This window comes from Felis catus, chromosome D2 (assembly GCF_018350175.1).
Source record: "Felis catus isolate Fca126 chromosome D2, F.catus_Fca126_mat1.0, whole genome shotgun sequence".
Taxonomy (NCBI): domain Eukaryota; kingdom Metazoa; phylum Chordata; class Mammalia; order Carnivora; family Felidae; genus Felis; species Felis catus.
This window is the reverse complement of record NC_058378.1, coordinates 29597895-29620137: the sequence shown is the minus strand read 5'-3', so window position 1 is coordinate 29620137 and position 22243 is coordinate 29597895. Positions and strand designations below refer to the sequence as shown.

The window sequence follows — 22243 nt, the reverse complement described above, 5'->3', positions numbered from 1 at the left end:
CTCTCTCTGCCCCTACCCCACACGTGCTTGCTCTCTCTCTTTCTCTCTGTGTCAAAAATAGACATGAAAGAAAGAAAGAAAGAAAGAAAGAAAGAAAGAAAGAAAGAAAGAAAGAAAGAAAGAAAGAGAAAGAAAGAAAGAAAGAAAGGAAGAAAATCTGTATCTATTACAGGCAAGGCTTTTTTTTCCCCCCAAGAAATTTCTCATAATTTTGTATGAATAAACACGAATATAAAAGACAACTTTTAATAACGATTATTTTGATTTTTTAAAATTAAGAGTAGGGTAGGGGCAGAGAGAGAAGGAGAGAAAGAGAGAATCCCAAGCGGGCTCCATGCTGTCAGCTGGGAGCCCCATGAAGGGCTCAAACTCAAGAACTATGATATCATGACCTGACCCAAAATCAAGAATCAGATGGTTAACCCAGTGAGCTACCCAGCTGCCCCATAAAGATTATTTTTAAATGGGAGGATAGGGGCACTTGGCTGGGTCAGTCAGTGGAGCCAGTGACTCTTTCAAATTGTGACTTCAAGCCCCATGTTAGGTGTAGAGATTACTGAAAAAATAAAAAAAATAAAGTTTTGCTCTCAGGATGGCCAAGAGAGAGATGGAGTAAATCCATCAAGGCAACATCTTTTATTTTATTTTGTTTTATTTATTTTTTAAAGTTTATTTATTTTGCGATGGAACCAGCAGGGAAGGGGCAGAGAGTAAGGAGGACAGATGATCCAAAGCAGGTTCTTCCGGGATAGCAGACAGTTCAATGCAGGGCCTCTAACTCACCAACAGCAAGATCAGGACCTTAGTCAAAGTCAGACACTCAACCAAGGGAGCCACCGAGGCTCCCCAAGGTAGCATCTTTTAAAGGTGGGAGACACTGGGCCACATTACAAGTCCGGGAGGAACCTACTAGTGAGGTCCACATTGATGATACAACAAGAGAATGACGGAGTAGCTGAAGAAAAAAAGGCCCTTGAATGGGTACAAATAGGATTGTTCATTGATCAGTGGACTTTGTCCACCGTTGAAAAAGTAGAAAGAGGATATAAGACAAGCACGGATATTAGTACTTTTGTAGAAAGTCGTGGTATCATGAGGAAATTCCTACCTGATGGCTTCTATTTTCTCAATTTTCCGGAAAAAAAAGGCGAGGTTTTCTCCCAAAAGAATAGAAAATTCTGCATGCTAACAAGGGACGCCTGGGTTTGGGTAATTGGTTCTGTTCTAAGAGTGTGTGTTGAGCATGCGTTGGCGTGTCTAGAGAAAATGCGAGAATATTTGTCTGGGCCAGATTAAGAACACCCCCAATTTTCCTAACGCATAAGCAAGGGAGCAAGGATCTCTTAAAATCTCCGCCCAAGCGCCGCTCTCCACGTGGAGCATGCCGGGCTGGGAGGGGCTGCTTCGCGCAGGTCACTTGGGACTGCGGTGGACAGGCGGACATGCGCATGCGTGCGGCGCCTCGCGGACTCGCGCTTCTTTTCCTTCTCTGAGGTTCTCCGTTTCCCTGGTTTTAACTGGCGTGTGTTTGCAGTGTCTTCCCCCGGGATGTTGCAGCTGGAAGAACTGGAGCTGTTGAAGAAGAGTCTCGGGGAAGAGGCTGGTCCGCCGGCGGAGCTGTGAGCGGAGCGGAGGGAGGGTTTGGGAGCAAGGCGGGAGATTTGAAAGAAAGGAGCGGGAGAGGCGGCACCCACGCCTCCGGGAAGCCAGGCTTGGGATAAAATGATCCCGCTCGGGTCCCAGGGTGCCGGACGAGTTTCCCGAGCTGGGATCTGTTTCATAGGGTTCTCTTTGGGTCCGCTCTTGGGCCAGAGCTCGAAAACTGCTTACTCAACCGTTCATTCCTGCCCGTATTCGGGGAGTGCCAGTCACCTTAAACTAGCCTTCATAAAAGGAAATTGCAACTGCTAGATGCTTTTCTCCTTATGTAGTTGGAGAAACTTATCCCACGGAGAACTCTGCATCCTCAACTTGGACTAAATGGTCAGGGCAACTTGACCAGCATAATGTGGAATTATTTTCAGTTAATAATAATGATAATTATTGTTGACGGATCTTTGCGTTTTGGGTTTTGATCAGCAATACCTTTGCGAGATCCTTAAGGTGTCCCAACTGACCTTTGGGAATTTCGCAGCCTGAGGCTCCCTGGAGTAGGTGAATGAGGCGATTACAAAGTAGTAAGAGTCTAGGGTTGGGTGACAAAGATAGTTTGAGGGTAATAGGAAGGCATTTGGTATTATAATTAGAGAGGTAATGAATGTGGACTCTTGTACTGTCACTGATAAAGACTGCAATCAAACTGGAAGGACTAAAGAGGGACTTAATATTTTCTAGAGCGGTTAGAGCAGTCCTGCATAGTTTTCAGGCGGCTAGGATCAATGGATAAAAGTATTGTGCAGTTGACTTGCCCATTATAAATGAGAAATTTCTGAGTTGAGTCACTGTATGAATGAACTAATGTGACAGGTATTAAGCTTGCTTTTCTCTAGGAAGTAGGCGCTAGTTGATTCATACTGAGATTTTACAGAAAGATTTTCTTCATTAAATAGTAGGTACGACTAGATAATTTCTAAGTAGGCTCCTAAAGATTGATACAATACTGTGGCTCAAGGTAGTATTTCAGCAAACCACCTCCACTATGGTTTTCCTTAACAATACCTTTCATTTACAAAAAAGATGGTGTACAAGACATTTGCTTTTATTTGTACTTTGGGAGGGTTTGCACCAGTGGTAGGAATTTGTTATTGGATATTTCTCAATTTATCCTTAATCCTCATAATCATGGATGTTTCACAGAGCTCCTGAGAACCTATACAGTATTTGGAAAAACTCGTATCACAAGCATGTTTTATTAAAAAAAAAATTTTTTTTTCAACGTTTATTTATTTTTGGGACAGAGAGAGACAGAGCATGAACGGGGGAGGGGCAGAGAGAGAGGGAGACACAGAATCGGAAACAGGCTCTAGGCTCTGAGCCATCAGCCCAGAGCCCGACGCGGGGCTCGAACCCACGGACCGCGAGATCGTGACCTGGCTGAAGTCGGAAGCTTAACCGACTGCGCCACCCAGGCGCCCCCCTCAAGCATGTTTTAAATGGCATTACTTTGGAAAGTTTTATAATCGGAATTCTGCTATGCCCTTGCTCTCTTAATTTTTACGTATTTTAGCTAATGGTCATTGTGATAAGCTTTCTAGAAGAAACAAACCTAGAAAACTAGAAGGCTGGTTTGTAGATAAAGGAAATTGGATGGCTTATTTCATGCTACAGTAGTTCTGTTTGTGTATGCTTCAGATTTCAGAAGAAAGTGGAAGCTTCCTTTTCTAAAACAGTTCTGAGCCGAGGAATGGATAACCGGTACCTGGTATTAGCAGTCAATACTGTACAGAATGAAGAAGGAAACCATGAAAAGCACCTAATCATCACTGCTTCTCAGTCACTAGAATATAAAGAACTGTGTATCCTTAGGAATGACTGGTAATTTTTGTGTGACTTTGAGCACTGATCTGGCTTAAGAGTCTTAAGGGAGCAGATATGAACCTGAATTAATTCCATGTAAACATTTTGCTTATTACCTCAGCATCTCAAAGCCCTTATTCTGAAACTTGATCTTTATTGTCATTTGAAAATTAAGTACGGGGTACCTGGGTGGCTCAGTCAGTTAAGTGTCCAACTTAGGCCCAGGTCATGATCTCACAGCTTGTGAGTTCAAGCCCCATGTCAGGCTCTGTGCTGCAGCTCAGCCTGGAGGCTGCTTCAGATTCTGTCTCTCTCTCTCTCTCTCTCTCTCTCTGCCCCTCCCGTACTCACACTCTGTCTCTCTCATTCAAAAATAAACATATGGGCACCTGGGTGGCTCAGTTGGTTAAGCGTCTGACTTCAGCTCAGGTCATGATCTCATGGTTTGTGGGTTCGTCTCTCTGCTCCTCTCTTGTTCACTTTCTCTCTCAAAAATAAATAAACATTAAAAAAAACCCCAAAAACATAAGCATGAAAAAAGAAAATTAACTACAAAGGGCCTTATTAATTTTTTTTTAATGTTTTTATTTATTTTTAAGACAGAGACAGAGCATGAGCAGGGGAGGGGCAGAGAGAGAGGGAGACACAGAATCCGAAGCAGGCTCCAGGCTCTGAGCTGTCAGCACAGAGCCCGACGCGGGGCCCAAACCCAAACAAAGGGCCTTATTAGATGACTACTTCCAAAGTTTCCCAGTACTTAAAAAAAAATTTTTTTTTAACGTTTATTTATTTTTGAGACAGAGAGAGACAGAGCATGAACGGGGGGAGGGTCAGAGAGAGGGAGACACAGAATCTGAAACAGGCTCCAGGCCCTGAGCTGTCAGCACAGAGCCCGACACGGGGCTTGAACTCACTGACCGCGAGATCATGACCTGAGCCGAAGTCGGCCGCTTAACCGACTGAGCCACCCAGGTGCCCCTTCCCAGTACTTTTTAAGATTGCAGCTTAAAACTCGTAATTATTTTCACTAAAAGCAAAATTAATTACAGCATAAGAACATTCTGAAACCCTAGGTTTCTCTACACAAGCAAAGTATGGTATGTGAGGGGTAAAGGGGAAATTCAGAAAAAGTGGAGGTCTAATTTTGTCTATTTAGGCTCTTTGTCTAGATAAGAATGATAAATACGATTTTGTTCTTTTTTTTTTTTCTTTTTAGCATTTATTCATTATTTTCAGAGAGAGTGAGAGAGAGAGGTTGTGTGTGCACATTAGCTTGGGGGAAGAACAGAGAAAGAGGAGAGAGAATCCCAAGCAGGCTCCATGCTGGAGCCCCAAATCAGGGCTCAATCTCACGGTTCATGAGATTGAACCAAAATCAAGGTTGGACATTTAACCAACTGTGCCACCCAGGTGCCCCAGTATGTTTTTATTCTTAACACATTGGGTTTGTCTTCATGTCTCAAGACTTACATAAACTGTAGAAATGCTAAAAATCTTAAGAATGAGAGAATTATTATTGAAATAAGCTAACCCATAAGTGGAGCTATGTATTGACGCTATTAAAGATTTGATAGCTTTTGCAGTAAATGATGCTAACACTAAGCAGTTTTCCTTTTTGGTATTTAAGGAAGACCCCTGAGTGTTCTCAGTTGTATTTCAAAGGTAGAAAGGAGTAGAATGAGTAGGAGTTGATTCTGAAGACTGCATCCTAGTATGAAATTATTTTGAAAGACCCAGAAGTTTACAAATACTATTCCTTCAGATAAAGAACTCATTTGCTTTTTGAAGCTTCCTTAACATGTTTAAATATAGGAACCTAAACTATGTATATTTTGCTTTATTTTTAGGTGCTCTTTACCAGTGGAGCCGGGGGACATCATTCATTTGGAGGGAGACTGCATATCTGATACTTGGATAATAGATGAAGATTTTGGATATTTGATTCTATATCCAGACATACTGATTTCTGGCACAAGCATAGCCAGTAGTATTCGATGTATGAGAAGAGCTGTCCTAAGTGAAACTTTTAGGGTGAATAATATTAACAGCTAATGTTTCTGCAGGGTCTTATAGTTTACAGAGCACTTTTATACTCTTATTTCATTTAGTCGTCACAAATTCCTGTGAGGTAGATGGTAATAATCAGCTGCATTTTACAGATGAGGAAAATCAGGCTCAGAGAGGTTAAATGTTAAATGACTTGCTGAGAGTTACTGTAGCTAATAAGTGGCAGTGCTAGGACTCAAGTCCAGGTGACTGAATCCTTTGAATCTTGATCAGTGCTTAATAATTAATTCTAATGATAAAAGTAATGTAAGCGATGATATTTTTTAATGCTTCTAGGAATTCCCAAACTTGGCTTCATGTGATTTCCAATAAACTAAAAATAAATGTGACTGTCTCTCATAAAAAAATATTCTGGAAAATTTCAAACATACATAAATAGATGATTCGAATAATTTCCCATATACCCATTTTGCTGTTCTCAAACATATTTTGCATGTAAATGAAGGTGGATCTTTTAAAAATATAAATATGATACCTTTGTCATACACCATAAAATTAAAAGTATTTCCTTTCATTAATATAATGCCCAGTTTATCTATAATGCCCAGATAGATAATGTCCCATTATTTCTCTGTAATGTCTTTAATAGAAAGTAGTTTTTTTTTCAGTTGGTTTGTCAGAATTCAAACAAGGTTTTTTGGTTTTTTTTTTAAGATTTTATTTTTAAGTAATATCTATACCCAGTGTGGGGCTCGAACCCACAACCCTGATATCAAGAGTCAGATGCTTTACCAACTGAGGCAGCCAGGCACCCCCAAACAGAGTCTTTGATTTATGTTTTGATAGGTCTCCTAAGTTTTTTTTAATCTATATTCTACCTATTCTTACCCTCTTTGTTTCAGTTCCATTTACTGAAGAACCTGGGTTTTTATTAAGAGTTTCCTCTTCCTTTCAGTGTATTTTAAAAATTATACAATTTATATCTATGTAGAAAACCAAAATTGTTTTAAAAACTTTTTACTTTGTAGTTCTTTTAGACTTGTTAAGAACTTGCATGAATAGTACAGAGAATCCCTCTGTAAATTAATTTTGTAAATTCCTGAAGCATGTTTTGGTGGACTTTATCTAGTTTTTTGATAGCTTTAAGGGGAATGTCTAGGCTAAGAAAAGGGTTAATTGAGAAATAATATGCCTTTTTTTTCTTTAAAAATTTTTTATAATGTTTATTTTTGAGAGGCAGAGACAGAGCATGAGTGGGGGAGGGACAAAGAAAGAGAGACACACACAGAATCTGAAGCAAGCTCCAGCTCTGAGCTGTCAGCACAGAGCCCGATGCAAGGCCTGAACCCACGAACTGTGAGATCATGACTTGAGCAGAAGTCAGATACTCAACAGACTGAGCCACCTAGGCGCCCCTTTCTTTTTTTAAATACTATTTCTTTTTGAGTGGAGAGAACTTGTCAAAAATCTGTGCTGTAAATTTAAATTTTATGTTTGAATAATGTCTTTTACTTACATGAGTTTATGAGCCATGGCTTTATTGCATTTTATTTTGGTAGATTATAAAGTGAAATTAGAAAAGAATATATTATTTGAAAATACATTGAAATTTTTCATATAGGTTATTTTTAATATTTTCAAAGTGGAAATTATTGATTTTCTTTAAAAATAACATGCTTGTAAAATAATTTGGGTAATTCTTTACGTTCAGAGAAACTTCTCTAATAACAAACTAGAAATGATCCCTGAAAGTATAGTCTTTAATTCGGGTAGTTCTGAATAGAAGAAAGTGAAAGTCATCTGTAATTCTACTTACTAGAATAAAAATTGTTTAATATTTTAGCATTTGTCTCACTAGTGCAGTTTGGCTATGGTAAGTTAAAATAGGTAATAAATATGAGATCATGTGTGTTAATAGTGTGGAATAAAATATATGATTTTTTTTTTTTAATAGAGCTGTAATCCAGCCACACGTCAAATGCTGATTGGTACAGTTCTTCATGAAGTATTTCAAAAAGCAATAAGCAATAGCTTTGCCCCAGAAAAACTACAAGAATATGCTTTTCAAACTATTCAAGAAATAAAACATCTGAAGGAAATGTAAGTAGTACAAGACATGCTGTAGGTACAATTCTATTATAAAATCTATTCCTGGAATCCAGAAGGTATTTGGCTATTAGACTATTAAATATAAATCAGAGTAATACTAGAATATAGATTCCAGGGTTGTAGTACCCCACTGCAGTTCTGTGAAGAGCTTCTGAAATTGCAGAATAGAAACTTGAGCTAAAAATATCTGAATATTCTGTACATGTGTGCAATAGATTCTTCAGCTGTTCTCAGTGTAAAAAATGTTTTGCCTTACTTGGAGTTATGTGACATACTGAAAATTGTATGGGTTTGGGAATCAGATGGACTTGGTTTTACATTCTAGCTTTGCTAGTTTTAGGATTGAACAGGTTACTATTTTTGAAAGGTTTTGAAAAAGGCAATAAATCCTATTTTGCAGACTTTTGTGACAGTGGAGAAAATACATACAAACCCACAAATGGCTAATTGTTGGCATTTTTTATTTTATTATTTTATTTTTATTTTTTTAATGTTTTATTTATATTTGAGAGAGAGAGTGACAGAGTGCAAGCGGGGAAAGGGCAGAGAGAGAGAGAGACACAGAATCAGAAGCAGGCTCCAGGCTCTGAGCTGACAGCACAGAGCTTGACGTGGAGCTTGAACTCACAAACCATGAGACCATGACCTGAGCCAAAGTCGGTGCTTAACTGACTGAGCCACCCAGGCGCCCCTAATTGTTGGCATTTTGTGAGTGACTGCATGCAGAGGGGTTGGCATAATCTGCTGTTCTGTCATCACTCCTATTGCAGACTGTCTTTTTTTCACAGAAGTATTTTTATTAGTGGTAATTTTGATTTCCAGACTAGTTGACATAAATCTGCTTTTCCCAGATGTAATTCTGTTTCACTGTTTATATGGAAAAAGTGTGTTCCAAAATGCCACACAATTTATTTACTAATGTCATATGACCTATTGTCCTAAAAACATTTTAGATCCCTGACATGTGTCAGGCATTGTGTTCAGTGCTTTTAGACATCTTATATAATCTCATAGCAACCGAAAGAAACTGAAACACACAGAAGCTGTCCCTTGGTCATGACTACATAGCATGACATTCAGAATATGAGTAGATTTCATAAAGCTTTTGCTTTAAAGAGTTCTACTTATTGCCTTATTTGCCACTTTGCATTTCAGTGAAACACAGCTGTTATTTACATTTTGCCTTTTTATTTTTATTTTTTAAAGTTTATTCATTTATTTTGAGAGGGAGAGAGCATGTGTGTGTGCATGAGCAGGGGAGGGGCAGGGAGAGAGAGACTGAGAATCCCAAGCAGGTTCTATGCTCTCAATGCAGAATCTGATCAAGGTTCTAACTCACAAACTGAGATCATGACCTGAGCCGAAATCCACAGTGGGACAGTTAACTGAGCCACACAGCACCCCATTTTTCTTTTTTGTAATTAGAAATTTGAAAATTTTTTAAAATTAGAAACTTATTTTTTAAATTAAGTTTAAAATTTTAATTCCACTATAGTTAACATACAGTGTTATATTAGTTTAAAAGTGTACAGTATAGTGATTCAGCAATTCTGTATATTACTCTCTGCTCATCATAAGTGTACCACTTAATCCCTTTCACCTATTTCACCATTCCACCACTCACCTCCATTGGTAACCCTCTGTTGTCTATAGTTAAGAGTCTTTTTTGGTTTGTCTCTTTTCTTTGTTTTTTGTTCATTTGGTTTGTTTCTTATATTCCACATATGCATGAAATCATACGGTGTTTGTCTTTCTCTAACAGACTTATTTTACTTAGTATTATACTCTCTAGAACCATCCATGTTGCAAATGGCAAGATTTCATTCTTTTTTATGGCTGAGTAATATTCCATTAAACATGGATGTGTGCGCGTGTGTGTATGTGTGTGTATCACATCTTCTTTATCCATTCATCTATCGATGGACACTTGGACTGCTTCTGTAATTTGGCTATTGTAAATAATGCTGCTATAAACATAGGCAGTGCATAAATCCTTTCAAATTAGTGTTTTTGTATTCTTGGGGTAAATACCCAGTAGTGTGATTACTGGATCAAAGAGTAGTTCTATTTTTAATTTTTTAAGGAACCTCCCTACTGTTTTCCACAGTGGCTGCACCAGTTTGCATTCCCACCAACAGTGCAACAGAGGGTTTTTTTTTTTTTTTGTTTTTTGTTTTTCCACATCTTTGCCAACACTTGTTTTTTGCATTTCAGAGTTTTAACTTTTTTTTGGTCATATCCTAGTCAACATACAGTGATGCCTTATCTGTTGCATGTTGTATTGATTATTCCCCTGAAATAAATCACATCAAAACTTAGTAGCTTTAAATGACTCGTGTCTAATCTATTACCTCATAGTTTCTGTTAGCAAACTATGTTAGGTTAGGAATTCAGAGGTGGTTTAGCTACAAGGTACCGGCTCAGGGTCTCCCATGGGGTCTCCCTTGTGGAGCTGGTCATTTGAAGGGAGGATCTGCTTCCATTATGATGCATTCACATGGCTGTTGTCATGAGGCCTGAATTCCTAGCTGGCTGTTGTAGTCATGAGGCCTCATTTTGTTGCCACGTGAGCCTCTCTGTAGCGCTGTCTAATGTGTTCTCACAACATGGCAGGTGCTACTTCAGATTAAAGTGTCTAAGGAAGTGAGCAAGCAGGAAACCATAGTGCCTTTTTTTTTTTTTGTATGTCCCTGATGATGAGTGATGTTGAGCATCTTTTCATGTGTCTGTTAGCCATCCGGATGTCCTCTTCGGGAACGTGTCTATTCATGTGTTTTGCCCATTTCTTCACTGGATTATTTGTATTTTGGGTATTGAGTTGGTAAGTTCTTTATAGATTTTGGATCCTAACACTTTATCTGATATGTTATTTGCAAATATGTTCTCCCATTCCATCAGTTGCCTTTTAGTTTTGCTGATTGTTTCCTTTGCTGTGCAGAAGCTTTTGATGTTTAATTTTCTTTAAAGTTTCTTAGTAAACTTCTTTTTAAGTTTATTTTTGAGAGAGAGAATGTCTGAAGCAGGCTCCAGGCTCTGAGCTGTCAGTACAGAGCCCGAAGCGGGTCTTAAACCCACAAACCGTGAGATCATGACCTAAGCCAAAGTTGGAAGCTTAACCGACTGAGCCACCCAGGGACCCCCAGAAGGTTTTTATGTTGATGAGGTCCCAGTAGTTCATTTTTGTTTTGTTGCCCTTACCTCTAGAGACATGTCAAGTAAGAAGTTGCTGCAGCTGAGGTCAAAGAGGTTGTTGCCTGTTTTCTCCTATAGGATTTTGATGGCTTCCTGTTTTATGTTTAGGTCTTTCATCCATTTTGAGTTTATTTTTGTGTATGGTGTAAGAAAGTGGTCCAGGTTCATTCTTCTGCATGTCGCTGTCCAGTTTTCCCAACAACATTTGCTGAAGAGACTTTAAAAAAAAAATTTTTTTTTTAACATTTATTTTTGAGAGATATAGAGACACAGAGCACAAGTTGGGGAGGGGCAGACAGAGAATGAGACACAGAATCCAAAGCAGGCTCCATGCTCTGAGCTGTCAGCGCAGAGTCTGACATAGGGCTCGAACTCACAAACCATGAGATCATGACCTGAGCTGAAGTCGGAAGCTTAGCCGACTGAGCCACCCAGGTGCACCGAGACTGTCTTTTTTCCATTGGATATTCTGTCCTGCTTTGTCAAAGATTAGTTGGCCATATGTTTGTGGGTCTATTTCTGGGTTCTCTATTCTGTTCCCTTGATCTATGAGTCTGTTCATGTGCCAGTACCATACTGTCTTGATGACTATAGCTTTGTAATACAGCTTGAAGTGCGGAATTGTGATGCTTCTGGCTTTGGTTTTCTTTTTCAGGATTGTTTTGGCTTACTCAGGGTCTTTTCTGGTTCCATACAGGATAGTTTGTTCTATCTCTGTGAAGAATGCCAGTGTTATTTTGAAAGGGATTGCATTGAATATGTAGATTGGTTTGGGTAGTATTGACATTTGAACAGTATTTGTTCTTCTAATCCATGAGCATGGACTGTTTTTCCATTTTTTTGTGTTTTCTTCAATCTCTTTCATAAGCTTTCTGTAGTTTTCAGTGAATCGTTTTTCATCTCTTTGGTTAGGTTTATTCCTAGGTATTTTATGGTTTTTGGTAAAAAGGGAGAATTTAAATGCAGAAGACATTAAATAATGAGTATGAACTGGTTTGGAGATTTTAAATAGAGTCCTGCTCTGTAAGAAATAAAACACTTGGAAGAATCTGCCTAAGGAGATTATGACAGTAAAGAATGGCTCCAAGATGGTTAGAGAAAGTTATTTAGGAAAAGATTACCCAGGGTGCCTGGGTGGCTCAGTCTGTTAAGCATCTGACTTTGGCTCAGGTCATGATCTCATGGTTCATGAGTGAGCCCCACATTGGGCTTTGTGCTGACAGCTTGAGACTTGAGCCTGCTTTGGATTCTGTGTTTCCCTCTCTCTCTGCTCCTTCCCCACTTGTATTCTCTCTCTTTCTTTCTCTCAAAAATAAAGATTAAAAAAATTAAATAATAATAAAAAAAGGAAATGAGTACCCAATTGTGCAGGTATCTTTTAAATAATGTTATTATTTCTAAACAGATTATAAATTTGTGTTTACCATATTGTAATAGTATAAGAAGGTATATGGTAAAAAAGTAAGTCCTTTCTCCCTGTATCCTACTTGTTACCTAGTTCCTTTCCCTAAAGACAACCATTGCTATCAGTTTCTTATATATCCTTTCACAGAGATTTCAAACATTTATGTGTGACAGTGTGTGTGTGTGTGTGTGTATACACACATCCACACCTACACACACACACACACACATACACACACACACACACACACACACACACACACACACACCTATATATTTTTCATTAGGTAAATTGTAGAATACCATGTATATTATTGTTCACTTAAAGATTTAAGTTCACGTTAAAGATTAAATCTTGCTGATCATTCCATATCAGTACTCATCAAGCTGTCTCATTTTTAATTAATAATGACATAATGTTTCATTGTATGGATGTACTGTAATTTATTTAAGTATCTCCTTGGCATTTCAATCTTTGCTTTTATTAGCAATCCTATAAGAGATAACTTTTTTTTTTAAAGATTTAAAAACATTTTCTTTAATGTTTATTTATTTCTGAGAGAGAGAGAGCTTGAACAGGTGAGGGGCAGAGAGAGAGGGAGACAGAATCCGAAGCAGGCTCTGTACTGTCAACGCAAAACCTGATATGGCACTTGAACCCATGAACTGTGGGTTCTGAGCCAAAGTCAGATGTTCAACCAAGGTGCCCCAAGATTTTTTTTAAAGAGGCTCCATACCCAATGCAGAGCTTGAACTCACGACCCTGAGATCAAGAGTTGTATGCTGTACTAAGTAAGGCGCCCCTAAGAAATACCTTTATACATCTTTTATTTCACACCTGTGAGGCATATATTGGGTTAAATACTTAGAAGTGGAATTGTTGGGCCACAGAATATGTACACTTAAAACATTTAAAAAATCTTTTTATTTGGAAATAATTTCAAATTTAAAGAAAAGTTGCAAGATTAGTGCAGTCAACACTCATGTACTGTTTACTCAGATTCATCTGCTAAATGTGTGTGTGCGTGTGTATAGATTTTTTCCCCCTAAGGTTGTGTAGTATACATCTGGTATACACAATGGGCTGTATACCATGAAGATGCTAGCCGTAGAACAGATTGAGCAGGGCCCTGGACATCCTGGGGTGCCCTGTGCGCTCAGGATGCTTACTGCAATGGGAAGAGCTGATCTTGCTCACCTTGCCTTCAGGCCTTTACTCCCCATACTCTCTGTGGTTGGGGCCAGGCACGTGGTGATGTTTGATGGCTGGGTGAGGGGCCTAAGTGCTTGATGAGGCAGCTTGCTGCTAGCCAAGGACTTTGCTCATGGCTCGTTGTCACTAATGATGAGCCAGATGGGCTCAGGGCTTATGTCCCTGAAGTAAAAAATCATGATGTATAGTGTGTGTTTCCTAAGATTAGGCTTTTCTTTTATGTAATCACAATATGGTTTCAACGTCAGGAAATTTAATATTGGTAAAATACTTTTGTCTGATCTGTCCACATTTTTGTCCAATAATGTCCTTCCTTCATACCATCTTTTCCCCTCCAGGACAGGATCTAGTCTGGGTACATCTAGTATTTTGAATACTGAGCCAGTATTTTGAATACTGGCTGACTCAGTTGGAATAGCATGTGACTCTTGATCTTGGGGTTGTGAGTTTGAGCCCCATGTTGAGTGTAGAGATTATTTAAATAAATAAACATTAAAAAAATATTTATTGAAATATTTATTTTTGAAGGAAAGAGAGCATGAGCAGGGTAGTGGCAGAGAGAGACGGAGACACAGAATCTGAAGCAGGCTCCAGGCTCTGAACTGTCAGCACAGAGCCCAATATGAGGCTTGAACTCATGAGCTGTGAGGTCATGACCTGAACTGTAATTGGATGCTTAACCGACTGAGCCACCCAGGCGCCCCAAAAATAAATAACATTTTTGATAATTATTGCCAAATTGTTCTCTATAGGCATTGTCCTAGTTTACATGAATCCTTGTTTTCCCGCATTCTCGCCTACATCTTCTTTTATCAACTGGAAGTTGCCAGATTTGAAGCAGCCTTTTGTAAGGATAACCTTTGCCTCTGGTATTCTGAATGTATGATCATTTGGGGTATTTTGGTATTAGCAGTTGCTCTCTGGCTTGAGGAATTTCAGCTTCTCTTTCAGCTTGAGGTTGCTGCTATGCCCAGGAGACACAATCTTGGCAGAGCTAGGGTTGCTAATTTTGTCTTCCCTGCTGAACCAGTTCTTTTGGAGGGCTCAAGAGTGTTCTGCTGTCTTTCTTTTTAAGGTTGAATAATATTCCATTGTACATATGTACCACATTAAAAAAAATATATTTTTTTAAATGTCTGTTTATTATTGAGAGAGAGTGCATGAGCAGGGAAGGGGCAGAGAGCAGGGAGGACAGAGGATCCGAAGCGGGCTCTGTGCTAACAGCAGCGAGCCCCAAATGGGGCTTGAACCCACCAACCATGAGATCATGACCTGAGCTGAAGTCAGGCACTTAACTGACTGAGCTATCCAGGCACCCCCACAGAAGATTTTATTTATTTTTTAAGTAAACTCTATCCCCAATGTGGGGCTTGAACTCATGACCCTGAGATCAAGAGTTATATGTTCTATGATTGAGCCAGCCAGGTGCCCCATGTATACACTGCGTTATATGTCCGTTAATTAGTTGCTGGGTAACTTAAGTTGCTTATTTGGATATTTTTGTCCTTACTTACTTTTTTCATATTCATGCTTTCATGTTTAATCTCTTATTTTGGCAGGTATCGCTTAAATTTGAATCAAGATGAGATAAAACAAGAAGTAGAGGAGTATCTTCCTTCATTTTCTAAATGGGCCGGAGATTTCATGCATAAATATATTTCAACTGACTTCCCTCAGATGCAGCTCTCTCTGTAAGAAACTCATTTTGTTTATATGGTGTTCATATGTTCAGATTAGGATTTTATTCTGTATGTTGAATTAAAGCTTTTTAAAAGGTCAAGTTATTACAACTAGCTTTTGTTTGCTTATTTTATAAATTACAGTTCTGTCTTTCCAAAACCAAAAATAATCTAGTGAATAAAAATTCTATTTTCACTATAATAAACTCTTCTGATTTTTGTATGTCAGTATGTTATTTATTTATTTATTTTAATTTTTTTTTTAATTTTTTTTTTTTCAACGTTTATTTATTTTTGGGACAGAGAGAGACAGAGCATGAACGGGGGAGGGGCAGAGAGAGAGGGAGACACAGAATCGGAAACAGGCTCCAGGCTCTGAGCCATCAGCCCTGAGCCTGACGCGGGGCTCGAACTCACGGACCACGAGATCGTGACCTGGCTGAAGTCGGACGCTTAACCGACTGCGCCACCCAGGTGCCCCTATTTTTTTTTTTTTTTTAACGTTTATTTATTTTTGAGACAGAGAGAGACAGAGCATGAATGGGGGAGGGTCAAAGAGAGGGAGACACAGAATCCGAAACAGGCTCCAGGCTCTGAGCAGTCAGCACAGAGCCCGACGTGGGGCTCGAACTCACAGACCGTGAGATCATGACCTGAGCTGAAGTCGGCCGCTTAACCGACTGAGCCACCCAGGCGCCCCTGTCAGTATGTTTTTTAAATAACCAATTTGTAAATATTGTGGGGGTCCTAATTTCATATATATTTCTATTACTATCATATATGGACTATGTCATCTGTTGATTGTCCTGTGGATTTGTGCTTTATGTTTAAATCCTGCGTTTAACCATTTAATGCTGTTTGGCATTGGGATTTTATTGTTTTCCCCCTTAAAGTAGCATTGATAATAGGTAATACTTTTTTTTTTGTCTTTCATTATTTACTCATTCAACAAATATTTATTGAATGCTTAATATGTGCCAAGTAATGATGTTCTATGTGCTGGGATTATCGTATGAAAAAAAAGCAGCTGACTTCAAGGTGCTTCTAGACTACTGAACAAGTAAATAACAGGGGGCTGGATTGTGATAAATGCAGTGTGGAATAATGTGAGAAGGAAAGTGGAGTTGGTAGTGGTGGTGGTGGGACATGTTTCCACTGAATGGTTGTGAAAGGCCTCTGTAATAAGCTGGTGTTGAGGTGAAGCCTGAAGGAAATCAAGGAGGTAACCGTGCAGCTGTCTCCAGGAAGAACGTTCCAGGTAAAAGCCCTGGGTGATGCACACTTGCCAGGGTGGCCGGAGCAGAGTGAGACAGGAAGGAGCAGAAGTAGCTTTCCTGGGGCCTTGGAAGAAGCATGTCAGGACTTTGGCTGCTGTTCTGATTAGATAAGAAGCCACTGGAGAGTTTGCACAGAGGGTTTTGATTTAACTTTTTTTTTTTTTTAAATGAGCAACATTTTCTTTTTCTTTTTTTTTTGAATAGGCACGGCTTCCATTCATGTAAATATTCTTAACTTTTTCTTAATATTCCTAATATTTGTTTTCAATATTCTTAGTATTTTATCTCAGGACATTTTGTGATCTGAATAACTTGTTTAAGACTTGTGCAACAGAAATCTTGGGAACCGTCAGTTCCTTTGATCAATTTGTTGTCTGAGGTTCCCTGGTTCAAAGGACAGCAGTGACTGGGTTGGCTTAGTTGGTTAAGTGTCTGACTTAGATTCACGTCATGATCTTGCATTTCTATGGATTCAAGCCCTGCATCAGGCACTGCTGACAGCTCTAAGCCTGGATCCTGCTTCAGATTCTGTGTCTCCTTCTCTCTCTGCCCCTTCCCCTGTTGCACTCTATCTCTCAAAAATAAACATTAAAAAAAAATTTTTTTTTTAATAAAGAAAAAAGGAGATACTGAGACCAGATGTGAATCCCAGTTTTGCCACAATTTAGCTGTGTGACTTAACCCCTGTAGTAGTTTATGCATTGCTCAGATTTACTTTTAAAAGGCTCATTCTGGCTGCTTTTTTGGGACTATGATGTAGGATAAGGGCAGAGATAGACCAATTTGGAGGCTCTTTCACGAATCCAAGTAAGAGAAGCCGGTGGCTTAGACCACAGTGAGAGTTGTGGAAGTGATGAGAATCAGTTGGATTTTGGTCAGACTTGAGAGTTGGAACTGATAGATTTTGGATTGGATGTGGAGTAAGAGGGAAAGAATAGTCAGCAGTGATTCTAGGGGAGCAGGTGTGTTTAGAAGGGCATCAAGAGAGACTGGTAGAGGAGGATTTGGAGACAGGGAGTTAGACAACCATACTGAGAGGTTGTTCTATGAAAGAACACACAGAAATGGAATGGTAGGCAGAGGCTCATGTGGGGTTAAGAGAGATTTGCTGTTGTTTTGAAGATGGAAAGTATGACATGTTCATATGCTGACAGGAAGAGTTCCACAGAGAAGGCAGAATTCATCCTGAGAGATGGGAGAGTTCAGTTATGTCTTGAGTATGGAGAAGGAATGAGGGTACACTAGTGGAAGAGTTGACTATGAGAACGCTTATTTCCTGGCATTGAAATCTCAGAAGTGGACTATTTCATCAAAGATATTTAGAAATTTTACAACCTTTTACATATTGCTAGAATTCTCTGAGAATTTTGTAATCATTTTAGAAGGTTGCTAGTAACGTTTAATGTCCTGTGTCTGGGGTGCCTGGGTGGCTCAGTCGGTTAAGTGTCAGACTCTTGATTTTGGCTCAGATTTTGATCTCACAGTTGTGAGATCCAGCCCCAAGTCAGGCGGCACAGAAGTTTCTTGGGATTCTCTCTTCCTCTCTGTCTCTGCTCTTCCCCCTGCATTGGGCTCTGTGCTGATAGCATGGAGCCTGCTTGGGATTCTCTCCCTCCCTTTCTCTGCCCCCTCCCTTGCTCACCCTCTTTCTTTGTCTCTCAAAAATAAATAAACCCCTAAGCTTTAAAAAAATGATAATTTAAGAAATCCTATATCTGCCAGCAGGATTTTAATTATTTTTATTTATTTTATTATTATTATTTACAGTTCAGTGACTCTCAGTATATTTGTAGAGTTGTGCACCATTACCACAATCAGTTTGCCAGGATTTAGATTTTTATATTATTTTATTTATTATTTTTTTGATTTTGAAATATATATTTATTTATAAATTAAACTTTAAAAATAAACTAAATTTAATTTAATTTTTTTTAGAGAGAGAGAACACTTGAGCAGGGAGGGGGGCAGAAGGAATGAGAAAATCTTAAGCAGACTCCAGGGCTCAATCCCACGACCCTGGGATGATGACCTGAGCTGAAACCAAGAGTAGGATGCTTAACTGACTGAGCCACCTAGGTGCCCCCTTGTAGCGTTTTGGTTTTTTTCAATGTTTATTTATTTTTGAGAAAGAGAGTGCATGCAAGCTGGGCAGCAGCAGAGAGAAGGGGACAGAAGAGCGACACTGATGTGAGACTCGAACTTGTGAACCGTGAGATCATGACCTGAGCCAAAGTCCAACACCCAGGTGTCCCCCACCCAACCCCCAGCCTGTCCTTGTAGTGTTTTTTATAAATTTATAAATGCTTCATTCTTTGTTATTTCTTTGGAGCAGATTGCCTGTGTCTAGGATAGGGCATGGATCTTGGTACTTTAGTCTTCATTGTGATAAACAACTAAGTGTTTATTAAGTAGTCATTCTTTTCTTGATTCCTTGCATTGTTTTGTAGTATTTCTGTCATTCTGGTCTCTATTGATTTTCTGTAATAATTACAAGCTGAATTTTTGATTTCTCTTGTTCCTAATTGTTTCTTTATCCTTATTTACCCTCCCTTCTTTTCCTTTCTTGTTTATTTTGGAGTCCTTTAAATTTGCTTGAAAGTTAAAATTGTAGTGAGTATCCATTTTCATGGTTGTTTCAGATATTAGCTTTTCTTTTACTCTTTAATTGTTTTAGCATTTTGTCTCCATGTTTTTTCTTTTGGTTAAAACTTATTGTTTTTGCAGTCATAAGCTGCATTTTCTCATAGACTCATGGACTTAACCTATTCAGCAAACATGTATTCCATATGCTGTGTCTGTGCTCAGGATTATGCTAGGTACTAGTGTCACAGGGAGACTAACTCTCTCTAAAACTCTGTTGCTGGTAGTTGAAAACATAGGAGTGGAGGGCATTGCTCAAAGAAAACATGCAGGGCAACAGAAGAGGCACAGAACTCTGGGAGGTAAGGGTGTGCTATGTAAGGACAGAGGGGGAGATGAGTAGACTCCATCAAAGGAGGCTGAGGGATTAGGATGGATCAACAAGGGATTTGGTAGGCTGGAAGAAGTATATCAGGAAGCTGGGGAAAGGGTGGGATTCAGAGTTGTCTTTGACTTGAAATGTAGTGTGACTTGTTTAGGTTTTATATGAAAAATAGTGATGGAGTTGAGTCTATAGTAGGAATCAAGATTCCCAGCTCAGTGTTCTCATCTCTGTGTTTTGGTATAAGATTTTTCTTTGTCTCAGTTATTTCTAATGGAATCTTATATGTCTGTGAAGAAGGCGCTCCTCTGTATTTTAGCTTGTGCCCTTTTCCCAGCAATTTATAGCTAGTCTTTAAAAAAACAAAACAAAACAAAACCAACGACAACAAAAAATTTAGTATATAGCACAGAGAATGAGTCCTTTATTTATTTATTTTTTAATTTTTTAATGTTTATTTTGAGAGAGAGAGAGAGAGAGAGAGAGAGAGAGAGAGAGAGAGAGAGAGAGACTGTGTGAGTGGGGGAGGAGCAGAGAGAGAAAGAGACACAGAATCTGAATCAGGCTCCAGGCTCTGAGCTATCAGCACAGAACCCGATGCAGGGCTCAAACTCACAAGCCGTGAGATCATGACCTGTGCCAAAGTCAGATGCTTAACCGACTAAGTCACCCAGGCATCCCAAGAATGAGACCTTTAAAAGCCTTTTAAAGAGACAACTTTCTCATCAATTGGTGGTAAATGTATATTTTCTTCATGTTCATGATACTCTATTCTCCATCAGGTCCTTCTTGAAGGAGTTTTATAGCATTATGTTGATTAAAATCATAGTAGTTGAATTCAAATACTGTCATTTATTCCACAGATCTAGGTGTAAAATCACATTACTCTTTTTTCTAGGGGAATGAATTTTATTAGCAACATTAACAGTTTCATTACCTATCTTCTATTAAGTATATATGTAACATTTTGTGAATAATAAAGTTTGTGTTATTTCACAGCATATTTGAATATATAACACGATTAGGTAACATTTGAATAGAGAAAACAATAATATTTAAGAAATTTCAGATAAGTTGTAGCTTTCTTGAATTTCATACATACCTGGAGATTATATTTGAAGCATCCTGAAACAGCTAAAAAAGTTACTGAAGGTGGCAATTTTTCTCTTAAAAAATATTCTCATTTGTTAAGAAATAGCTGCTGATATAAATAAATAACATAAAATTAGTAAACCAGAGTCAACTAAATCATGTATTCTGATGGTTATAATAAATCTCAATTTTTATATGTCATAAAATACTTAAAAAAAAATTTTTTTTTTTTTTTGAGAGAGAGTGAGCCTGTGAACCAGGAAGGGGCAGAGAGAGAGGGAGAGAGAGAATGCCAAGCAGGCTCTGCACCATCATTGCAGAGCCACATGTGGGGCCCAAACCCACGAACCGTGAGATCATGACCCAAGCCGAAATTAAGACTGCTTAATTGATTGAGTCACCCAGGTGCCCTTAAACTACATTTTATTACTAGAAAAATTTTCCTTTTCATGTAAGATTTCCATTAGATTTAATATCTTATTTGGCTTTGAGTCTGAAATAGGATTAATAAAAGTTTGTGCTTATCTGACTTTTCTCCTGAAGAATAACTTACTGCTCTGAAAATAAATCTTAGATCTAAGAAAAGTATAAGAGGCTTGGAAAGTTATTTTCATCCCCTAATTCCTTTGATGTTTATAGATTTTTTTTCCTCCTTCCTGTGCTCTTGGCTTTTTTAACAGTTAAGATATTAAACTCAGAACCTCTTGTAATACAAACAACAATGCTGAGTACTTAGTTTTAAATATTGATAGTGACAGAGATGGATTCATTTAATGATTAAGTAAAGAAAACAATGAGGAAATGTAGGAGCACATGAGGTCCTTTTGAAGATAGTTGTGGGGAGTATAGCGGTGAAATGTTGGATAATCAAGACACACACTGCATAGGTGATGGGGAAAGGTAGCTCATACACAGTTTAATATGGTGTTAATGAAGAACACACCTTTGCTACCCTGGGTGCAACCATATTCAAGCCATTTTATATTAATCAGTGTAATAATTGTATATCAGAATATTCAGATTGGTATTGTGGCTTCCATAGTCTAAATAGACTTCTGTAGTAATCTAGGACTGGGGAATTTAAAGGCCCAAGTTAGGAAGATTGTAGTAGAAATGAACTGAAAAGGATAGATGATAAACATTAAGAAAATTTAAATTACATTAGTTAGAGGTTATAGGATAGCAGTTCTCAAACTTGAGCATGCATCAGGATCACTTGCAGAGTTTGTGAAACAAATTGCTCGGCTTCATCCAGAGAGTTTCTGATTGAGTAGGTCTGGAGTGGAGCCTGAGAATTTGCTTTTATAACAAGTTCCCAGGTGATGCTGATGCTGCCAGTCTAGGAGCCACACTTTGAGAATCACTGCTATAAAGGTATGTGGATGGTTTCCCATCCCTACATTCTCTGTTGTAAAATGAAGTTAATGCCAGCATATGAGAAACGAGCTAAGTGTTCTAATTAAGTATTTTTGTGTTTTGTTTTCTAGGCCAAGTGATGGTAGTAACAATAATTCAACGTGTAATATTGAAGTCATAAATTCATTGGATATTGAAGAAAGCATTTGGTCCCCTAGGTTTGGATTGAAAGGCAAAATAGATGTCACAGTTGGTGTGAAAATACATCGAGGGTATAAAACGAAATATAAGATAATGCCTTTGGAACTTAAAACTGGCAAAGAATTAAATTCTATTGAACATCGTAGTCAGGTGGGTATAAGTCTTAATAAGAAAATTGGGAGTTTCTGGGTGGGTCAGTTGGTTAAGTGTCTGATTCTTGATTTTGGCTCAAGTCATCTCATGGTTTGTAGATCAAGTCGTGTGTCGTGCTTGAGATTCTCTCTCTCTACCCCTT

At 38.5% G+C, this 22243-nt stretch overlaps 1 protein-coding gene across 3 annotated transcripts in view; it reads left to right on the top strand.

Annotated features, from left to right (window-relative positions):
- The first annotated feature begins 1443 nt into the window (after positions 1–1443).
- Positions 1444–22243, top strand: part of DNA2 (DNA replication helicase/nuclease 2) — a 54654-nt gene continuing 33854 nt past the window's right edge. Inside the window, exons 1-6 of one of the 3 annotated variants that reach the window (XM_006937829.4) lie at positions 1445–1619; positions 3292–3474; positions 5304–5487; positions 7418–7563; positions 14941–15072; positions 21879–22098. In XM_006937829.4, the coding sequence (XP_006937891.3) occupies positions 1549–1619; positions 3292–3474; positions 5304–5487; positions 7418–7563; positions 14941–15072; positions 21879–22098 (936 nt within the window). In that variant the 5' untranslated portion in view covers positions 1445–1548. Of the gene's footprint in view, positions 1620–3291; positions 3475–5303; positions 5488–7417; positions 7564–14940; positions 15073–21878; positions 22099–22243 lie in introns of all 3 variants that reach the window. The other 2 variants (XM_019813187.3, XM_045040059.1) reach the window with 2 other exon arrangements.